At 38.5% G+C, this 22,801-nt stretch overlaps 1 protein-coding gene across 1 annotated transcript in view; it reads right to left on the bottom strand.

Annotated features, from left to right (window-relative positions):
* The window catches only part of SYT10 (synaptotagmin 10), a gene marked incomplete at its 3' end in the record, with an annotated part of 72,327 nt that overhangs the window by 28,713 nt on the left and 20,813 nt on the right, over positions 1-22,801 (bottom strand). The window contains exon 3 of the mRNA XM_081083693.1: positions 5,974-6,541. Within this exon, the coding sequence (XP_080939819.1) occupies positions 5,974-6,541 (568 nt within the window). The remainder of the gene's footprint in view (positions 1-5,973; positions 6,542-22,801) is intronic.

The following is a 22,801-nucleotide window of genomic DNA, read 5'->3' as shown; positions in this document are numbered from 1 at the left end:
ACCTCCCCCTGCTCCTGAGTGGCAATCGGGGCAGCAGCCACTACTCGCAGCCACCGACAGTGCCAGCCACAATTGCTCTGCGCTGTCAGCGAGTGGGAGCAGTGGCAGCAGACAGGGGACAGGGGAAGGGGAAGGGCGGCGTCACAGAGGATGGACCAAGACCCAGTTCTGTGCCTACTGCAGCCTCACAGCCCACAGTTCCTTTTACGGTGCACGAATTCGTGCACTGGACCCCTAGTTTCAAATAAAAAAGTATAAGAATGTTTTTTTTTCAAGATCTGTGCTCAAGTAGTAAATAACTATACTGTCATCAGTGTCTCCTAATACATAAATAGTAAATATATTAATTCAAATATATGTTTTATTTGGTATGTAAATTCTTTTATATCTATGTTTACATAGCTGGATTACCTAGGTTTCCACAGGACTTGGGTGAGGGCATGTTATTATATTTCTTTCTTTCCTTTTTCCTTCTTCTTTGTATAAATGTCTATAATCTATGTATAAGTTTATTTAAAGTTAAAGAAAGGTTACAGTTGAAAGTTTCTTAAGCAAATATCAACCTATATCATTTTTTCTCATTTTATAATCTGAATATATAAAATTGGTTCATGATTTTTCAAAAGTTAAAAGAGGTGTGTTTTTTTTTGTTTGTTTTTAAATGTATTTTATTGATTTTTTACAGAGAGGAAGGGAGAGAGATAGAGAGCCAGAAACATCAATGAGAGAGAAACATTGATCAGCTGCCTCCTGCACGCCCCCCACTGGGGATGTGCCCACAACCAAGGTACATGCCCTTGACCAGAATTGCACCCGGGACCCTTGAGTCCACAGGCTGATGCTCTATCCACTGAGCCAAACCGCTTCTGGCTCAAAAGCTAAAAGAGGTTTTTAATTAAATATTATGCTAGCCATGAAAATGATAGTCCTGTATATTGTGGATTTTGGTCCCATAGCCAAGACATTTAAGTTTCATTATTATCTTCTCAATAAAAAACTCATAAGCTGTATTTGGAACTGTGTGTTGCTCAATGTTCCAGTTAAAGGGAAATGTCATTTGACTAGAATAATATAATAATACATTTCATTATCTGCTTATTTACTTTTCTTTCTAGAACACTGAAATAAAGCTGTCCTTACACGTGGTATGCAGAATAAAGGCACCCCAAAGATAGCCACATCCTGATTCCCAGAATCTGTGAATGTTACCTACATGGCAAAAGGAATGTTTCAGATGTGATTAAGATTATAAACCTTGACCCTGGCCTGTGTGGCTTAGCCTTTGAGCATGGACCCAAGAACCAGGAGGTTACTGGTTCAATTCTAGGTCAGGGCACACGTCCTGGATGCAAGCTCGATACCCAGTAGGGGGTGTGTAAGAGGTAGCCGATTGATGATATGCCTCTCTCATCAATGTTTCTCTCTATATATACCTTCTCCTTTCTTCTCTCTCTAAAAATCAATAAAAACATATTATTTAAAAATGATTATAAACCTTGGGATGGGGATATTATGCTAGATTACCCAAGTGGGCCCAATCTAAACAAAGGAATTACTGTGGCTCCTAGAAGCAGGAAAAAAGGAAATGGATTTTCCCTAGTGACTCCCGAAAAGAATACAGAACTGATTTTTATCTAATTAGACTATGTCAGACTTATAACTTACAGAACTGTAAGATGATAAATGTGTTGTTTTAAGACACTAAACCTGTAGTGAATTTTACAGAAGAAATAGAAAATTAATAAATCAGGCATATGGAAGAGTTGAAAATAAAACTGAAAGTGTTATTAATATTTACTGAAAACAAACATGTCCAAATTGAAGTTTCCACAAAGAATCCCTACTTTTTTAAGGATCAGTTTAAAACACAAAAACTTACAAATATAAAAAAAAAAAAAATCCAGTATCAATTTCTTAAAAGGTTATACTAATTTTTAGACTTCATTTGGAAGTTACTTACCCCTGATCTTAAATATATGAACAAAACATGCTTCAAATAATCTTTGGTATCACTAGTACTTAGACCATGCCAAACACTCAAAATATTTGTTGAATGAATTAAAGGGGAAATAATATAAGATTGGGGAATCAAAAGAAATAATGTAACAATTAATTGTTACCTGTTTTTATAGAATTCTAGAAGGTATTATGTTTTTTACAACAGTAAAAATAACTGCTCACCATTTTTACCCTAGTAGAAATATCTACACTAATAAAAGAGAAACATGGTAATTGGCGTACGACCGCTACCCTTTTCATTGGCTAATTAAGTGAGATATGCAAATTAACTGACACAAGATGGTGGCCAGCAGCCAGGCAGCTTGAAACTAACATGAGGCTTGCTTGCTTCAGTGACGGAGGAAACCAACGTTCCCCGCCTGCAGCTGCAGGCCTCTGAGTGGGCAGTTTCAAATAATGTAACAGATACCGCAGGACTTCAGCCAGCAGATTCGCAACATTGTATGCAAAGGCCAGAAACCTACTTTCAGCTGCTAAGAGCGGGAGCCAAGCCTCAAGCTAAAGCTGGCCCAGAATAAAAAAAAAAAGAAAAAAAAGAAAAAAAGGAGCGGTTGGGAACTTCAGTCACTCCCAGCCTGAAAACAGCCCTCAGCCCCTCACCCAGACTGGCCAGGCACCCCAGTGGGGACCCCTACCCTGAATGGTGTGTGACCAGCTGCAAACAGCCATCATCCCCTCACCCAGGCTTGCCAGGCACCCCAGTGGGGACCCCCACCCTGATCCAGGACACCCTTCAGGGCAAACCAGCCAGCCCCACCCATGCACCAGGCCTCTACCCTATATAGTAAAAGGGTAATATGCCTCCCAGCACCGGGATCAGCGGAGCCGAGGCCTCCTGGCACCGGGATAAGCGTGACAGGGGGCAGCGCCCAAACCCCCTGATTGCCCTGCGGCTCTGTGTGTGACAGGGGGCAGGGCCACAACCTCCCTATCCATCCTGCTCTGTTTGTGACAGGGGAAGGCGCCCCAACCCCCTGATTCATCCTTCTCTGTGCGTGACAGGGGGTGGCGCCGCAACCTCCCCATCGACCTTGCCTTGAGTGTGATAGGGGGTGGTGCCCCAACCCCCCAATCGGCCCTACCCTGAGCGTGACTGAGGGTGGCATCACAACCTCCCTATCTCCCTGCTCTGTGCATGATGGGGCGGCACCCCAACTCCCCAGTCGGCCCTGCTCTGAGCCCGACCAGGGGCTGCACCTAGGGATTGGGCCTGCCCTCTGCCACCCGGGAGCAGGCCTAAGCCAGCAGGTCATTATTTCCAGAGGGGTCCCACACTGCGAGAGGGCACAGGCCGGGCTGAGGGAACCGCCCCCCCCCCCGAGTGCACAAATTTTTGTGCACTGGGCCTCTAGTAAATAATAAGGTAAAACAATATGAAATCAAGAGTCATAATATCTTTGAAATATGTTCCAGGTTCAAATTTCTTCTTTGTTACTTAATATACAGATCACAATGGAGACCATAAAAGAAAAACACAACTGGAAATGTTATTATTATCTAATGCAATAAACTGGCAGTATACATTTTAAAATTAACTTATCATATAATTATAGTGAAAATATGATCCCAAATACCGATTTTAATTAGTAAAATATTGATAGGCAGAAAAACATAAAAAGAACTACTTTGAATTTAAGTATAATGCTCTTATTTTTTAAAAAAATAATGCCTCGCCCTAACCGGTTTGGCTCAGGGGACAGAGCATCGGCCTGCAGACTGAAAGGTCCCAGGTTTGATTCCGGTCAACGGCATGCACCTTGGTTGTGGGCACATCCCCAGTAGGTGTGCAGGAGGCAGCTGATCAATGTTTCTCTCTCATTGATGTTTCTACCTCTCTATCCCTCTTCCTTCCTCTCTGGAAAATATCAATAAAATATATTTTAAAAAAATAATGCCTTGTCTATATTCATAACTTCTATATTTTAAGCTTATAAATTATGGCAATACTTAGACAAAAGATGGTAAATACATAAAGACAACTTGGTAGTAAAAAATTAAATTCCTCCCTTTAAAACCCAACAAATAAAAATAATTCAGCAATCTAATCTATGGGCTCAGCTCTCTAATTCCATTTCTATAATTTTATCCTGGACAAATAATTTCAAATAAAAACAAACAAACAAATGTATAGCCCTAGCCAGTTGGGCTCAGTGGATGAAGCACCGGCCTGTGGACTGAAGGGTCCTGGGTTCAATTCTGATCAAGGGCATATATCTTGGTTGCAGGCTAGATCCTCAGCCCTGGTTGGGGCGCATACGGGAAGGCAACCAATCAATATTTCTCTTTCTCTGTTTCTCCCCCTCCTTTTCACTCTCTCTAAAAATCAATAGACAAATATCCTCTAGTGAGGATTAATAAAGAACAACAAAAAAACAGTTATATAAAAAACACAATAATTTTTAGTATAACAAAATTTATGCCTAACTCAAATGTCCAACAATAAAAGAACGGTTAGGTAAATGGATCATAAATGTAAACATCATGCACCAAAACAAATATAGCATGAAAGAAAATCAGTGGAAATATTTTAAAACTTAGTTTGATCTTAGTAATTTAAAAAATGCATTAAAAAAATTTAAAAGCAATATTTCGTGATATTATATATAATTGATAGCATTATAGAGTACTTTAACTCTGTGCTTTTTTCCAAATTTTTCATATTAAAGTTATTTACAATCAGTAAAAGCATTTTGTAATTAAAACTCTAATGTAAAAAATCACTTGTTGACCATTCAGCATTTCAAATACTGTAAGTGTGTCTATTCCAAAAAAGTTTTTGAAGGAATGGGCTGTTTTAGACCAAACCAAAGACTTTTCAAAATATTATCAAAATACATTTTAGGCTTGATCTGAGGAACACATTCATCTTAAATAAGCCAATATTAACTATGAGGTAATGAAGTGCTGGGAATAGGTGACAAATAAGTATTTTATTTTATTTATATTTATTTTTAAAAATGTATCATTATTATTGAAAGTATTATAGCTGTCCCCTTTTTAAAACCTATTGACCCCCTCCACCCTGTATCTCCTCAGGTCTTCATTGAACTATTGTCTGTGTCCATGTGTTATGCATATAAGCATATAAATTCTTTGGTTACTCTCTTCCCACCCCCACCCTCTCCTCTTCCCTCTGAGATTCATCAGTCTGTTCCATGCTTCTATGTCTCTGGATCTATTTTTTTTTTTAAATATATTTTATTGATTTTTTACAGAGAGGAAGGGAGAGAGATAGAGAGTTAGAAACATCGATGAGAGAGAAACATCGATCAGCTGCCTCCTGCACATCTCCCACTGGGGATATGCCCGCAACCCAGGTACATGCCCTTGACCGGAATCGAACCTGGGACCATTCAGTCCGCAGGCCGACGCTCTATCCACTGAGCCAAACCGGTTTCGGCTGGATCTATTTTTTTAGTCAGCTTATCTTGTTCATTAGATCCCACATATAAGTGAGATCATGTGATACGTGTTTTTCTCTGACTTATTTTACTTAGCATAATACTCTCCAGGTATGTCCATTCTGTCTCAAAGGGTGAAATCCTCTTTTTTACTGCTCCATAGTATTCCATGGCATAAATGCACTACAGCTTTTTTATCCATTCCTCAAAGGGCACTTGGGCTGTTTCCAGATCTTAGTTATTGTAAGTAGACCTGCTATAAACAGAGGGGTGCATATATTCTTTCTGATTGGTGTTTTGGGATTCTTAGAAGAACTATTATTTTTAGTAACTTGTAAGAACTTTTTAAAAATTTATCTAATTACTAATGTTAGCTGTATACTGTTAGATACCTGAGTTAATACTTGCATGTAATCAAGTCCTACCTTTGCAGGTTCTTTGCACATAAATTCCATGACTTTGTAAACTTACTTCAATAAGCTGGGTAATACTTTGTTTTATATACCACTGCAGGTCAAATAAAAAGCAGTATATTAGTAGAACTATTACTTACTGCGGTAGCCCAATGGATATCTCTCCATACTGTGGCTTCCCTGGAGAGATCAGAGATGTCAAACAAATTATCAAGAATCACTTCTCCAATCATGTCATGTCTAGAAAATCTGTCAAAGTCATAAACACTGAAATGCAGTTTTCGGTTGCTTATTTGATCATATGCTACTGGAAATTGAAAAGTTTCATCAAATTGAGGATTTAAAGTCTTTCTGTGCACACGGGTCTGGAATTTCTTTTTTCTATCTGGGAGAAGATACATCTTCACATACGGGTCAGACGTTCCTGTGAAGTCTTTAGCAGGGAGATCTAAAGCTTTGATGAGTTTAACAACCAGAAGTTCATTTTCATAATCATACTGGAGGGTAAAGTTAAGTTTCCCACAGGTTTTGACATCTTCTTTCCTGTTGCCCTCAGAGTCGACTGATTTCTGTTTGTAGAGCTCTGGTTTTATCCTCCCAATGCTGGTTGTTGTTTCTCCTCTTTGTAAAACGGGTTCTGTGCCTATACTAAAGTCGACACTGGACACATGCATTTGCCGTGGTAGGTGTCTCTTGAAAGAACTGTGGCTGCACACACAAACATACACACAAGATCATTTAGGTAGACTATTGGTGACAATATTTAATAGTGGCATATAAACTGCCCCCCCCATGATAATGGAAGCATTATATTTATACCAATAAAAGATACACACACACACACACACACACACACACAGATACTTTAAAAAACCCAGATATGCAATATTCAAAGGAAAGGTCTCCTAAAATTATAGAAACACTGGAAACACACAAATGAAAATATTTATGACCTTTGCAATTTTGTAATTTTAGTTGTAAAGAAAGCAATTACCAACCAGGTTCAATATTTCACAAAATACTATGAATCATCAATTGTCTGGGCATATCTAAATGTAAGCATTGTGTAGAAAAACCATACAGATGGCTGGTTTCTTTTCATCTGGATATTTATGTCTCATGGATTCCATGTTTCAGTGACTGAGCATTAAAATGAAAAATATAAGTCCACATTTTCTTATAGAGGGTTAATTATTTCTAATACTTAAGATAACTAGATGACTATTTACTTTTAAAAAGCATATATAGTTGTGACAGCCCAAATGAGTCCTTTTTTCAACAGAGAGTGGGCTTCAGAAATTCTAAGGATTAAAAAAAAGGTAGAGTTTTAGAATTTGGGACATAATAACATAATCAAGTTTTAAAAAATTCAAACTGATATTCTTACAGTTTCACCGAGTCAATATTTCCAGAACATTAGCTCCATAACCGTACCAGTGCTCTGTAAAGGTGACTGACATTAGGTCTGCTACTCTTATACTTCCTCCCTGATTTCTGGCATGAGCCACGCCAACTAGGTCTCTCCTCAAAACTTGGTTCCTAGGTCTTTTGTTCTTTTCTTTCTTCATCTGTCCATTAGACTCATCATCAGTTCTTCATTTCTTGGACTACAATTATTATCTTGAATCTGATGGTTATCTAGATATACTCAGATACACACATTTCTTTTTTTTTTTAAATATATTTTATTGATTTTTTACAGAGAGGAAGGGAGGTAGAGAGTTAGAAACATTGATGAGAGAGAAACATCAATCAGCTGCCTCCTGCACATCTCCTACTGGGAATGTGCCGCAACCAAGGTACATGCCCTTGACCGGAATCGAACCTGGGACCTTTCAGTCCACAAGTCCACAGGCGGACGCTCTATCCACTGAGCCAAACCGGTTTCGGCAAGATACACACATTTCCAGTTCCATTCTCTAGTATCTCCAAGAGAGGTTTCTAAATGGATGTCCTAATTTTGTCTCAGTTTCAAACAAACTCATTATTTTCTCCGATTTGCTCTCAAACTAGGTCTCTCTTCTAGTCTGTGACAATAGCGTTCACATTTTTTTTTATCAGTCACTCATGTTAGGAAACCTGCAGTATGCTTTGAATCACCTTTATCCACGGGATTTACTGAATTTTCTAAGTCCTGATAATGTTTGCATTGAAACACCACATGTAAGTGCCCATTCTGTTCCATTTTTATCGCTACTCAATCCAGAGCATCACCTTATACTTCATTTTCTAGAGTAGCTTTCAGCTGACTTTCCTTCCAGCTCTCTCTTACATTTAAAACCTATCTAGCACTTACTTCAAAATCCTTTACTTACCTGTTGTCTAATTATATCAGGTCTACATATTTTACTAGTTTAGCACAAATACTGATGACACTGTTTAATTAATACATGATCCATTGATGCACACATAAGGACTCATTTAAGAATAGTAAAAAGTTAGTAAGTATCCAGAAGTAAGATACCTAACCATGATACCATTTGAGAAGTAGTTAGAGGATCTGACACTGTTAAATACAGAAAGAAGATTAAGAAGCAGGAGTAAAGAATGAAAATGGGATTAATGCTGGCCATCTTCTAATATCCGAAGTATGGTCATGACATAATTAATAGGATTTATGGGCGTTAAAGTAGCCAGACTTTGGCTTATATAAAGGAACATTTAAACATATGTAGAGCTGTCTAAAATGGAAAAGTAATAAACTTCCCTAAACAGCAAATGTAGAAACGAAGTTAGATGTTGAACAAAAACATTTCTGTCTCAGGTGAGAGGCTAGACCTCGAAGTGTTTTCTAATATTTAATTTCTGTGGTCCTCTGTCATTCTGTGGTTCTCTGATAGTTTTATGGGTCTGAATATTTAATATATCATTATTATGTATATTAATAAAATGGAATTTTAAAAATTAAGAATTATAATCTGAGAACGTGTTCCAAGTTCATTCTCTTACATTGAATTAGCTTATTTTCTCTAACTGGACTGAAATACTGAACAATTAATTGAACAGCATAAAAAATGCTTAAGTTGTATTGAAACAAATTCAACCTCTCAGTAGTCTCCTTTAATACAGATGAAGAAGACAACCCAAAATGTGCTGTGCGAGTATCAGGGACTTTTTGCCTTTTACTGTATTATTTATATGGGCTTCTCAAAAAGCTAGAGTGTTGTAATTGCTGGGGGTGGGGAGGTAAAGGGAGATTTAATTGGAAGAAGGTAATAGGGGAGAAAATGATGGAAAAAATAAAAGAAGAAAGAAAGAAACAAAAAAGGAACTCTAGTTCAGCACATAGGCTGCAAATTAAGGTAATGGTTGAGGCTGGTAAGGTGAAGGAAAAGACCACAGGTGGAAACACACAGCAGCATTCTGCATGATCTTCTCCTCATGCCCGAGATGGAGGTCTTCAGCGTGATGTCTTAGAGCAGCCGTGGGCAAACTACGGCTCGCGGGCCGGATCCGGCCCGTTTGAAATGAATAAAACTAAAAAAAAAAAAGACCGTACCCTTTTACGTAATGATGTTTACTTTGAATTTATATTAGTTCACACAAACACTCCATCCATGCTTTTGTTCCGGCCCTCCGGTCCAGTTTAAGAACCCATTATGGCCCTCGAGTCAAAAAGTTTGCCCACCCCTGTCTTAGAGACTTCTATTGAAGAGAGAAGGCTTAAGGAAAAAAAAATTATATTCCGGTATTTTGAAGAAATAATACTCAATGAAAATATGGATGAAATAAAAGATTATTAAAACAGGAAAAAATGAAAAGTATCCTAATATATAAAAAGCCATGGGCCGTCACGACCAAAACAACCAGACGGGTGACAGGCCATTAGGGGGATTAGTGAGGGATGACCAAATGACTGAACAGCAGGCTGCGTGGGGTGACCAGCGCGCCAGGAGGGTTAGTGAAGGATGACCAAACGACTGAATAGCAGGCTGCATGGGGCGGCCAGGCTGGCAGGGGGGCAGTTGTGGGCGACCAGGCTGGCAGAGGGGGTCAGTTAGTAGTGACCAGGCCGGTGGCGGGGGGCAGTTGGGGGAAACCAGGCTGGCTGAAGGGGACAGTTGGGGGTGACCAGGCCAGTGCGGGGGGGGGGTAAGTTAGGGGCGATCAGGCAGACAGGCAGGTGAGCAGTTGGGAGCCAGCAGTCCCGGATTGTGAGAGGGATGTCCGGATTGGAGAGGGTGCAGGCTGGGCTGAGGGGACCCTCACTCCCATTCCCCTGTGCATGAATTTCATGCACCGGGCCTCTACTATGCTATAAAATTTTCACAATGAAAAATTAAAGTGTGATCTTCCTCCTCAGATTTTGCCAGTAAAGGTTAATATAGCATTGAGTGCTTACTATGTGCAGGGTACAGCTGTAAATTCTTCATCAACTCACTTGGTCCTCATGTAACCCTATAAGGTGCTTAGCATATGTTCCCCATTTTACAAATTAGGCCACTGAGGCCTAAGTAATAAGTAACTTGTTTAAAGTGACATAGCTAGGCAGGTGCTAAAATTGAAATTTGACCAATTTGTTTGAGGCAGTCTGAGTCTAGTAGCCATGCCCTTTAACCCTGTGCTGACATAGTGGTGGGCCATTTGACTGAATTATTTTAAGTAGCCATCTATATATATAAAAGGCTAATATGTTAAGTGTCCATCTGACCAGTCACTATGATGTGCACTGACCACCAGGGGGCACACGTGCAACGTGCCATGATGTGCACTGGCCATTTACAGAGAAATGGTACCATGGACCTGGTGCCCACAAAGCAACACTCGACTTCCCCCAAGTGGCAGACAGGCCCCACCACCACCCCGGAGTGACACCCCACCAAATTGCAGCCAACGCTGCCGAGATCCCATGGCACAAAATGCGGCCCACAGCCCAGCCCAGCCCTGAAATGGTAGCTGTGGGAGCCAGGTAATGATGTCACATAGCAACACCCAGCTTCCTCTCCATAGCGACTAGCTTCCTTCCAATTTCTTCAGCCCAGGAACACGACTTGCTTTATAGCCAGGTGCAAGCATTTTACACTTAACCAAATGTCTGTGAAGCATTTTCCTGTGCCTCATCTCATTTGATCCTCACAGAAGTCTTGGACTAGGTAGATAGGAGACTCAGTGGAATCCTATTTTCTTTTCATTAGCCAGAAAACAGAGATTTAGAAAGCTTAGAAACTTGACCTGACTTAAAAGAATTAATAAATGGTGGACCTTGAAAATGACTTCAGGTTTCCTCACTGTGTAGAATATAGTCAAACACTGCTGTAGTTAAATACTTTACCCTTTGTTCTCTCTGCATGATCTACAATAATAATCTGCTTTGTGTTAATATTTACTGCTGTGTTGCTGACAATTACCTGAAAGAGAAGTTGGGATGCTTCACTGGGCTGGAAAAAGTTTAGGTAAATGAAAAAGCAGGTCTAATTAAGCAAGTTTATTCTTTCTATATAAAAGGCTAAGTTGACTCGTGCATGCACGATACATATAAAGCTCTTCCTGGTGCCAGTCTCACACGTGTGTTTCTGTCATTGTCAATCATGAATTTGGTTGACACTTCTATTATAGAGAAAGGGCGAATAGTGATATTAAAATATTTCTTCTAATTAGTTTCCTTTCAATGTGCATGAATTCATGCAGTGGACCACTAAGATAAAATAATTAACAAGATTTATAGTATATATTTTATTAAGTTTTTCTACTTACACATGAAATATGACATTATTTAATCCACTAAAGTACAAAGTTTACTTGGTTCAAATAATTTGTGATTTTTTTAAAGAGCTGTTTTAAACATTTTTGGCTAGTTACCACAAATTGAAAGGAAGCAAATATGTTTAATTCATAAGTTATGATCAGACATATACAAAATTCTTATTAATTCTACAGTTTTTATATTATATGAAACATGTTTTGAAAATACTAAGTACCAAAAAGAAATTTGTAAGGTAATTTGTGCTGTATTATACATTGAAAACTAATTAAGATATGATAATAATAAAAAAATTATTTCTATGTAAAGAAATATAGTAAGACTATTCTATCTCATACTAGAGGCCCAGCACATGAGAATGCATGCACTGGAGGGGGAGGGGGCTGCCCACTCTCACAGTCTGGGAGCCCTCCGAGGCGGGAGGCGACCCAGCAATCAGGGGACGGTGACACCCCATCACACCTCTGCTGCTGCCACTGCTGGCAGCGCAAGCCTTGGCCGACCCTGGTTACCTGAGCCTCGGGCAGCCCCAGGCGGCTGAACAGCTGACATCTGAAGCTTGCCTGTGCCTCCGGCTGGCCATAGATGGCTGCGGGGCTGAGAGGACTGGGGGACTCCAGAGGCAGGTGCACCTGCTGCCCGGTGGGGCTCAGGGGACTGGGCGCCGCCATCTTTTTTAAGGCATGGCAGTCAATTAGCATATTCCTTCCTTATTGGCTGTGGGCGCCACCATCTTTGAGGGTGGGACAGTCAATTAGCATATTCCCTCCTTATTGGCTGTGGGCGCTGCCATCTTTGAGGGTGAGCTAGTCAATTAGCATATCCCCTCATTGGCTATGGGTGCCGCCATCTTTTGCGACGGTGTGAAGGTCAATTAGCATATTCCCTCATTATTAGATACAATGAGGGAATTAGCTCCTAATTAAAACCATACTGAGTTTAAGACCCAATATTTTAGTTTCTGCATGTATCTTTTTCTATATCTATCTAAATCTATCTATCTATATCTATATCTTTATTTATTTATTTATTTTTGCAAAGGATTTTTTTTTGTTTTGTCTTATTGCTTAAAGTATTACAAAGAGTATTACATATGTCTCCTTCCCCCCCCCTTGACATTCCCCCGCCCTCCCCTACCCCCCAGTGTCTTGTGTCCATTGGTTATTCTTATATGCATGCATACAAGTCCTTCGGCTGATCGCTTACCACCCCCCCAACACTCCCCAGGCTTCCCACTATAGTTTGACAGTCTGTTCAGTGCTGCTCTGACTCTGTATCTATTTTTGTTCATCAGTTTATAATGGTCTTTATTATCCATAAATGAGTGAGATCATGTGGTATTTTTCTTTTATTGACTGGCTTATTTCACTTAGCATAATGCTCTCCAGTTCTATCCATGCTGTTGCAAATGGTAAGATATATATCTATCTATATCTATATCTATATCTATCTATATATCTTATGCACCAATTTTATCTTTGTGAGCAACAACAAAAAAAACAAACCTAAAAATAATCCCTCATTTTTTATAGATTGGTTCCCTAACTTCACACTCACTTACTTATACTTTTCAATATAATGAAATTTTAATCTTCCATCCTCTCCCTAAAAATCAGTAATTTCTTTCTATGCCTCAGAATATAACTGTACAGCTGTAAAGAGCCCCTTTCTAACAGGAAATCAGGGTAGTAACACTTTTGTTCTAGTAAGCCAGTGCCCTAATTATAGGGTAAATAGTGCATATTCTAAGTCACAGTTGAGCTAGTCAGCTAAGAGAAGCTTTAATTATTACAATGTTAAACTATTACCATGACAACACAGATCTTCTTGCTTGCTTTTTCTTCTCTTCTTTCTTTTGGAATGGCAGAGATAAGTGGCTATTTAGTGTCACACAAATATTCAACCAATCCAAGTGTAGGCCATTCAATTATTTCTGATCCCATCCTTACCCTTCAAATCTAGGAAAGCACCACCCAAGTACTTTTACAGATGGTGAAGGAAAAACTTTCCCCATTTTATCTGAACACCTGAAAGTTGCTAGATATAGTCAATATTACTTGATGCATGCCTCTCTCTGATCAACATCTCATCTCTTCTACTCCAACTTAGATAACTTTCCCAACTCAACAGAAACTTCAATCCACAGGTCTTATTACCATTTCATAATCTCTAATGCCTTAATATAATTTCCCCTCTTTACCTAGTTTCAACCCCACGATTAATTATTAAAGCCATTCTATGCATACCTCCCCAATTCCCTTATTGCTCTCTACTTTCTTAGTTCTAGAGCAAAACCACAGAACCAGTTAAACTCAATTTTCCATCATTGCTACACCTGCACATGTGCAAGTGAATTTGACTGGAGTAAAACATAAAACAGCTCTGATGGTTTCACTTTATATTCAGGATCACATTTCTCATGTTGACCCTAATGCTGCACAGCAACCCATTCTCTCTCTTAAATCTCCTAGATCTCAAGAAGACTATTTCACACCTTTCCACCTTTCTTCACACATTCACCAACTTCTTCCTCAGTCCCTGTCTCCATTAACGACCAGACTTTGCACTCCACTGAGAAAACTGAGGCAAAGAGCAGAAACCTTCCAGACTCACGATACCTCATCAACCCTCCCATCTGAGTCTGTACCCATATATTTGCCTTCCAGTTGATATTAAATTAACCACCCATGCTCCTATCTAAAGACAATCATGCCACTTGTAGACTAATTCCCATTTTTCTCTCACATTACCTTCAAGAATGCTCCTCTCTAATTCCTGCATAGTTCTCCCTCTTTATTAGATTACTAGAGGCCCAGTGGACAAACTTTGTGCACGGAGGGGGGTTGTCCCTCAGCCCGGCCTGAATCCTGTCCAATCTGGGACCCCTTGGGGGATCGGGCCTGTAGGGTTGGGCCTAAACCAACAGTCGAACATCCTTCTCACAACCCGGGACTGCTGGCTCCTAACCGCTCACCTGCCTGCCTGCCTGATTGCCCCTAACCACTTCTGCCTGCTAGCCTCATCACCCCCTAAACGCTCCCCTGCCAGCCTGATTGATGCCTCACCGCTCCTCTGCTGGCCTGGTGGCCCCCAACTGCCCTCCCCTGCAGGCCTGATGGCCCACAACTGCCCTCCCCTGCTGGCCATCTTGTGTTGGCCATCTTGTGATGACATGAGGATGTTGCGCAAGGACACCAAGGCTTTTATTAGTATAGATTACCATAAACGTAACAGCATACTCTGATTTTTCCTATCTTAAAGGAACCTTCTATTCCCCTCACTTTCTCTCTCTGTACTGCTCTGTTTCTCTAAAACATTTGCAGCAAACTCCTTGAAAGTGTTAAAGATAGTATGTTCACTGTCTAGTTTATCTCTTTCCAGTCTATTTAAACCCACTCTAATTAGCTTTTCACATCCCAACTCCAGCATAACTAATGAGAATGGCACCAATGTCTCCCCCATATTACTAAACTCACAGGTCAGTCCACAGTCCTCAAGCAAGCTGGGAAGATCGGAGTCACTCCTGGTTGTTCACATACTCTCTTCACTTGGCTTCTGGGTTATTTCCTCCTGGCTTCCCTCCTACCTCATGCATCTCTACTTCTCATTCTACTATGTTGTTCTTTATGTCTTAACATTAGAGTCCCTCAGAAATTCATCTTTGATTTTCTTTTTTTTAATCCATAATCACCTTTTTGATAATATCATCTCCTGTTTTTGGACACTAGCTGTATATACCTGTACCTCAAATTTATATACATATCACAGATTCTCTCCAGAATTCAAGTTATTATCCAGTTGCTTACTCAACTTCTCCACTTTGATTTCTAATAGAATTCTGAAACTCAACAAAAATAGGTCTCCCATTCTTGCCTCTCAAACTCACCCCATCTACAGTCTTGTCTATCTCAACTTGATCTTTCCAGCTGCTCAGGCTAGGGCCTTGGCATCTTCTTTGACTCCCCTCTTTTTACTCATATGCCACAGCTAATCTGTCAAGGTATTCTGTTTAGTCCAGCTGGAGTGGCTCAGTGGTTGAGTGTGGACCTATGAATCAGGAGGTCATGGTTCGATTCCCAGTTAGGGCACATGCCAGGGTTGCAGGCTTGGTCCCCAGTGTGTGTGTGTGTGTGGGTGGGGGGAAGTGGGGCGGTTAAGGGCGTTAGGAAGGCAGCTGATCAATGATTCTCATTATGATGTTTCTATCTCTCTCCCTCTCCTTTCCTCTCTGAGATCGATAAAATTATATTTAAAAAAAGATATTCTGTTTGTTCTACCTTAAAATAGATCTTGAATCCAGCCAGTTCTCACCATCATTAATACTACCTTCCTGGTCTCACCATCACCTGTGGTCTGGATTATATAGCCTCCTTAATGAACATTCTATTTCTATCCTTGTGCCTCTGTCAGTGTTCATTCTCAAAACAACAGAGTTATCTTTTCAAAGCATAAGTCAGATCATGCCACCGCTTTGAATAAAAACCCTTTAGTGGCTTCCCATTTTACTCAGAGTAAAAGCCAAAAATGTTTTAGCTCAAATGTTTCAGCTCCTGTTACCGCTCTGATTTTTCTCCCAGCATTCTTCGTCTTGCTCTCTCTGCTATAGCCACTGGCCTCCTGGCTGCAGTTGGAACACAAGTGGCAAGTTCTAGCTTCAGGGCCTTTGCATGGAGAGCTCTCCCCAGGCACTCTCATGCCCACCCTCCTACCTTTTCAAGTTTTTTCCAAAACATCTCAGCATTTCAAATATGATAGTCTGTACAGACTATCATATTTGAAATTACAATGCAGCCCCCTCTCCCATTTAGACCCACCAATATCTTTATTTTGCACTATTATTTTCTATAGAACTTATTACCTTCTAATACATCATGTAATTTACTTAGTTATGTTGTGTGGTTCTTTTTCACAAGAATGTGGGTAGGAATTTTTGGCCATTTTGTTCCCTAATATATATCAAATGTTTAGAAAAATGCCTGGCACATAACAAGTGTTCAATAAATATCACTGAATTAATAAATTCATTGAATTCTTTTTTCCCAAAAAATTTAGACATCTTATAAACAATCCAATAACAACAAAAGTTATTTAGAGGGAAAACTGTTTTCTTCTCAATTATGCAATATAATACTTAAAATTCATTTAAGTAATCTATTTTTATTCTGTTCAAATAATTTACCAGCAATCTATAAATTAATAGCAATTAATAAAAATAAAGGTTCAAACAAAGGTTAGTTATTCTGAAAACACTTGCTTCCTGACCTTTCTTCATGTTAAAAAAAAAAAGTATAAAAATCATAACAGGTGATAAAACAATTGCTTTTGCTCTAATATATATTTACAGAAATGCCATGAAACTATGAATTAGGTTGGGAAATATATCTTGGTAGTTTTCAATCTACAAATAAAGTTCTGAGAACATATTTAATATTACTAAAAAAAAAGCAATACAAAATGAAGCCTTAAACATTAAAAAAAAAACCCTCTGTAATAATAATACAGACAAACCTCTGGTCAAAATAATAAATCTAAGAACATTCTATTTAGTATAACTAGTTCTTTAGAGGGTCTTTTGACCTAAACTATGTATTCTAGCTTTACATTTCTAGCTCAGTGTGTCTGCTAGTTATCAGGAGCCTACTTCCTGGTGAGCACAGCTAGGTTTTGGAGGAGGAAAATGTGTTAGCCTTCCCACTGAGTTCACCTGCCACCCTGGGTGACACCTCTTCTATATTCCACATTTCATTGAGCATACTACAAATAGTGCATTAAAATTCCCTGTTTTCAGATTAACATTCCATTCTAAAATCCTTTTACTTGATTGTGTTCTTTTAATGGTGCAGTCAGTAGTATTCATGTTTTTATCAATTCATAATAATATATGCTGGAACTAAGGAAATGCCATTTGAAATGTGTATCAAAATAATTATTAACATTTCTGTGACTAATAGAATCACCCCCCTCCCCAAACATTGTTTGTACTGTGAAGAAGGAGGGCCCAATCAATTTAAAATCAGTGGCTTTTAAAGAGATGGTATTTATCAGTGCCAGAAAAACAAACTCTTCAAGTTTGAATCTACTTTGTAAGGTTTTATACCTGACTTTGATTGATTCAAAGAGGCATCCCATTTCAGAAAAAAAGTTAATGGGTACACCAAATGCATATCCTATATAATAAAACCCTAATATGCAAATCGACCAAACGGTCATTATGATGGTACTGACCACCAGGGGGCAGATGCTCAACACAGGAGCTGCCCCCTGGTGGTCAGTGTGCTCCCACAGGGAGAGCTCCGCTCAGCAGAAGCCAGGCTCATGGCTGGCGAGCGCAGCGGCAGTGTCAGGAGCCTCTCCCACCTCCGTGGCAGCACTAAGGATGTCCAACTGATGACTTAGGCCCACTCCCCATGGATGGCATCAGTCGGACATCCCCCAAGGGCTCCTGGACTGTGAGAGGGCTCAGGCCGGGCTAAGGGACATCCCTCGACCCCCCGAGTGCACGAATTTCGTGCACCAGGCCTCTAGTGTTTCATAAAGGGGATTATTTAACCACTTCAAGCATTTATACAGCTTGATTCATGCAATTCTATTTCAAGGAGCTAGATCTCAGTTTCTCCCATTGTTGTGGACAAGTCCTGCTTCTTGATATCCTAGTTAACTATAAACTTTTTTTAAAAAAGTATTTTTAATTCCTTTTTAGAGAGAGAGGAAGGGAGGGGGAGAAACATCCATGGGAAAGCAGAACATGCATCGGTTGCCTCTTATACAACCGGGAATGTACCCTAACCAGGAATCAAACCAGCAACCTTTTGGTACATAGGACGACACCCAACCAACTGCGCTACACTAGCCAGGGCAACTATATACCTTTTAAACTCTCCCTTGGTGTTACATGTTGCTTTCCAGTCCTTACAGTGTCCTGGAATGGATAACTGCAATTTTGGCTATCTTTTGAGAGAAATTTAATTTAAAAAATATCTTAAAGAATACTATGCAATCCAGTTTTACATATTTTACATAATTCTTCACCTCTTGTTTAAGAATATACATTGAGTGTTCTTTCTGACATTGTGTCTGATGATTTTAAGACTTACTTTTCTAAGCAACCAAAACTAATTATTAATCCATCAGCACATATGAGTCAATGATTTCTTTCCATGTACATTTTTCTGCTTTTGTTCATTGGGTCTGCCATTAAGTTTCCTAATTATTTTCAGTAGGTACTTAGAATCCTCTCTAACAGTGCCTAACCTACGTTACTCATCATCCTCAACAAATTATTTTGCCACTTTTTATTCACTTCACCTTAACACCACTAATGAATGCCCGGGAAATTGGTCCTCAGACTCATGCCTGGGAGTATACCACTATTAACCTCTTTTTAATATGAGCACAGTTTATATCACTGCCCGATGATGCTTTTAAAGGAGAAAGTGAAGTGGAGAGATGTCAATCAAAAGTATTCACTTGGTGTTTATTATGTACCTACAAAACGATGGAAATCAGGTTTCACAGCCTTGTTCTCTGAGAATTTAGGATGTAGTTTGGCAGAACAGCAGTAGTTCAATATTAGGACAATAAGCATTAATTGCTACATTGTAACTATGACTTTAAATAATACAGCTTATGATTGGGCAGGAAAAGTAGACTCTCAGATGCATTTTCTTTAAAGATCTTACAGCAAACAAAAGGGAGGTCATCATTCCAGACCAAGGAAACAGCAAGTGCAAAAAGCACAGAGGCAGAGTTAAGGTCTATCGGAGGATGATAAAAAAACACCAGGGACCCTCCTCATTGGCAACCATGAAATATCTCATCAGAAAAGATAAGATGAAGTCATTACGTTCATTTGTTGTTGATATTTTTATTCAATAAATACTGGGTGGGGCAAAAGTAGGTTTACAGTTGTTTGTATGGAAAATATAGGTGTACTCTTGTATTATTATTTATTACTTTATTATTTTCCATACAAACAACTGTAAACCTACTTTTGCCCCACCTTATTTACCCTGAGTTCCCATAGTGCTTTGTCAAGGTGTCAAGAGCAATACAGAAAAGAATTTGGCCAATTCTCTGCCTCAGAAAGCAGTATAGTGCTATGTGTGTGGAAGTACCGAAAGTGCTATAATGGTAGTTTGGTATCATCAGATTGTCATAGTTTGAATGTCAGGCTTTTAAAATGTTTGGACTAAACTTGAAAAGACTAACATGACACTTAATTTATTTTTTATAAGGGATCTTACATTCTCCCTTTACGACTTTTCTCAGGTTTCTGTCTTTTTGTTGTTGCTTGCTACTTCCTGATTTTTATTATGCTTTAAATACTGTATTAGATACAAAATACTAGTAGATATCTTCTTCTCTAGTCTATCCTATGGACTTTTGCCAAATTTATTTTCCTAAAACACAGCTCTTACTCAAGGGAGTCTTCTGCAAATATTTTTGACAGGACAGACTTTGAATGTCTTGACTATGATTTCTCCTCACACTTTAATTCCAGCTGATTTTATTTTCTATTATTCCCCTATATTCTGATTAAGGTAATTTACCTGCTGTTTTCTTAGTTTTCTTGTTCTATGTCTTTTCACATAAAAGGTTTCCATCTGGGATGCACAACCCCTCCCAATTGCCATTTATGTAAATTCCTAGTTTCCTTTAGCCTCAGCTTACTGGCTGGCACTCCTCCGTGCCTCAGCGGGCAATGATTTTCCTATTATCTGAATTTTGCAGTCTTCACTATACAGTTTTCACTTGTAATTCCTTATATTGAAGTTGGTATTAAGTATCTTATCTCTGCATTATGTAGCCTATTTTTTCCCAGCTCCCTAGAGTTAGCAGAGTAGAAGAGTGTGCAGAATACACTGTCTATTCCCAGAAATAAGTATGTACAGAATAAGCCTATTGGATGAAAAAAAAAAAAAACAATGAATCAAGATGGATGCTAGAAGAATGTGTAATGAAGTTATCACATGAAAGTCCACTGGGTGGTTTGGTTGCCTAGCAGGCTGATGGGGCCAGTGTCCAGGTATCGGAACAGGGAGATGGGAAACTGGAAAAATGTGGCAGCTTCCAGCAATGCTGTTAACTTCTGAACAACTCAGAATGTTAAGTATAGAGACAACTAAAACTTGAAAGAGTATGATGTTTGTCATCTATTCCCTGAGCCAAATATAGAAGAGTAGCTGGGATATCTTAATAAGGTGAGGAAACCAAGCATTAAAGTTAAATTCATTTTGTGTGTGTATATATGGTTTGATTTTGCTACAACTCAGTGAAAAGTTAGCATTTGAGCAGAATAATCTGACTTATAATAATGTACCATTGATCTCTGTGTCTAAGTGGACTGTATAATGAACTCAGCAACTTCCTCTTCCTCTCCATATAAAGGTAATTTCTAGCATGATAAAGTAATTTATGTAGATTGGGATTTTTGAGAACTGATATAATCAAATTTTCTGCATGGAATTCATCCCAAGGCCAAACATTAAAATCATGACTCTAGTCATTCATAATAACCATATATAATTCCTTATTTCTGAGTAGAATGAGCAGAATGATACTCTCATTCTCTAACCTCCAAAATATCTGTCCTGAGCAGACTTATAACCAATATCTTTGCAAAAAATGATATCTGCTTGGCTTTATTGCTTAAAATGTATTTCATCTAGATAAATTTAAACTCTAACTCTCCAGCTGCATGACTTTGGGCAAATTTTGAAATCTCTCTAGGCTTCAGTTAACTCACAAGTAATGGGGATAATTAACAACACTTACTTCATGCAGGTTGGCAGAGGATTTGTAGGAAGGTTGCCTGGCAAAGTGACTAAATTGCAAGCAAAAAAATTAATATTTTTTTCTTTCTTTACCCACCACTCATATAAAAAGAAAATTCAAAAGGGCTGGTGAAATATTAAAGTTCTAGAAAAACTATGAATCCCTATTTCACTTTTTCTTTTAGAAAATATGAGATGTGTACAATCCAATTTTATGTTTTCTAAGATTCAAAGAAAAAGTGTTTTCTGATTTATTCAATTTCACATAATTATTGAGAAAACCAGTCTAGAATGATGTGTCTTCACCCCTATTGCATATTGTTTCTAGAAACTAATTCTGTAGCCAAGACCAAGTCTTCACACGTGTTCTCAGTACATATTCGTTCATCCTCCCTTGCTAGGAATAAAAAGATAAGCCAACTCTTTATATTCAAGAGATAATACCTTGAAGATAGTATTTTTTCTGAGGCTTCCAAAAAGCTTTGGCCAGAGAAAAACAAGCAATTTTCATAGCTTACCTCAATTTTTCTTCATGAACTCAGTGTCCTTATGGAGGGTGCACTTCTCGACTAAAAGAGTTGAGTAATTCTGAATGCTAATAAGGCAGTATATATTCATGGCTGTTGTTAATCTTTTTTAAATGTTTGTAATTTAATTGAATATTTTAACTGAAATTCCTGAGTGTCTTCATACTTTATTACATATAATATTTGGCCACAGTGTGCAGCAACGATAGTAGTGATTACCAAGTAACTACATGAGATAATTTTAAAGCAGCTTTTCCTATAGATATTTTAAAAAGTGGCACATGGTATAATTATTTTATAAATATCCATAATAAATGAATTTAAATAAACATATATTGGGTCATGTTACATAAAAATCATAAAAATTTTTTAAACATAACCTTAAGTGCCACCACTCAGGAAAACTTGTCAAAATAATAACTAAATATGAGGCATATCTTGGTTATAAAATTTAAATAGAAAAGTACAAAATTGAAAAGATACCCCTTTATATCCTCTTTATCCCAACATTCCTTATCCCCCCAAACAATAATTAGTTTCACTTATACGTTTGGAGTTTATTTCAGAAAGAAGAGGATTTATTGATAAATACAATTCTTTTTTACTTCATAAAAGATATATTGAATATACTCTTTCAATTCTAGTAGCAAACATGACCCATGCCCAGTTTGTCAACTTGATAGATTTCTAAACACACAAAAATATGTCATGTCAGAAAGCTAGGCTGCACCTTCAATTTAGAGAGGTAGAAAGGTAAGATCAGAAAGTTAGCTAGCAATTTACCTGCAGTACCATTTATTACCCCGCACTAGGTTAAAATTAGTTACTATTTCTGGGAAATAAAGAAAAACTGCTACTAGCATGTTGTTCATTTTAAGGATTGAAGACCACTCACACTTAGTAGAAAAAAAATGACTCCTCATAAGAATCTCTTTTTCCATTATAGTTAACACAATCTAAAATACAC

The sequence above is a fragment of the Myotis nattereri genome (assembly GCF_964212035.1).
Source record: "Myotis nattereri genome assembly, chromosome: 2".
Classification (NCBI taxonomy): domain Eukaryota; kingdom Metazoa; phylum Chordata; class Mammalia; order Chiroptera; family Vespertilionidae; genus Myotis; species Myotis nattereri.
Note: the sequence above shows the minus strand (reverse complement) of the source record. Positions and strands in the feature narration are given on the sequence as shown.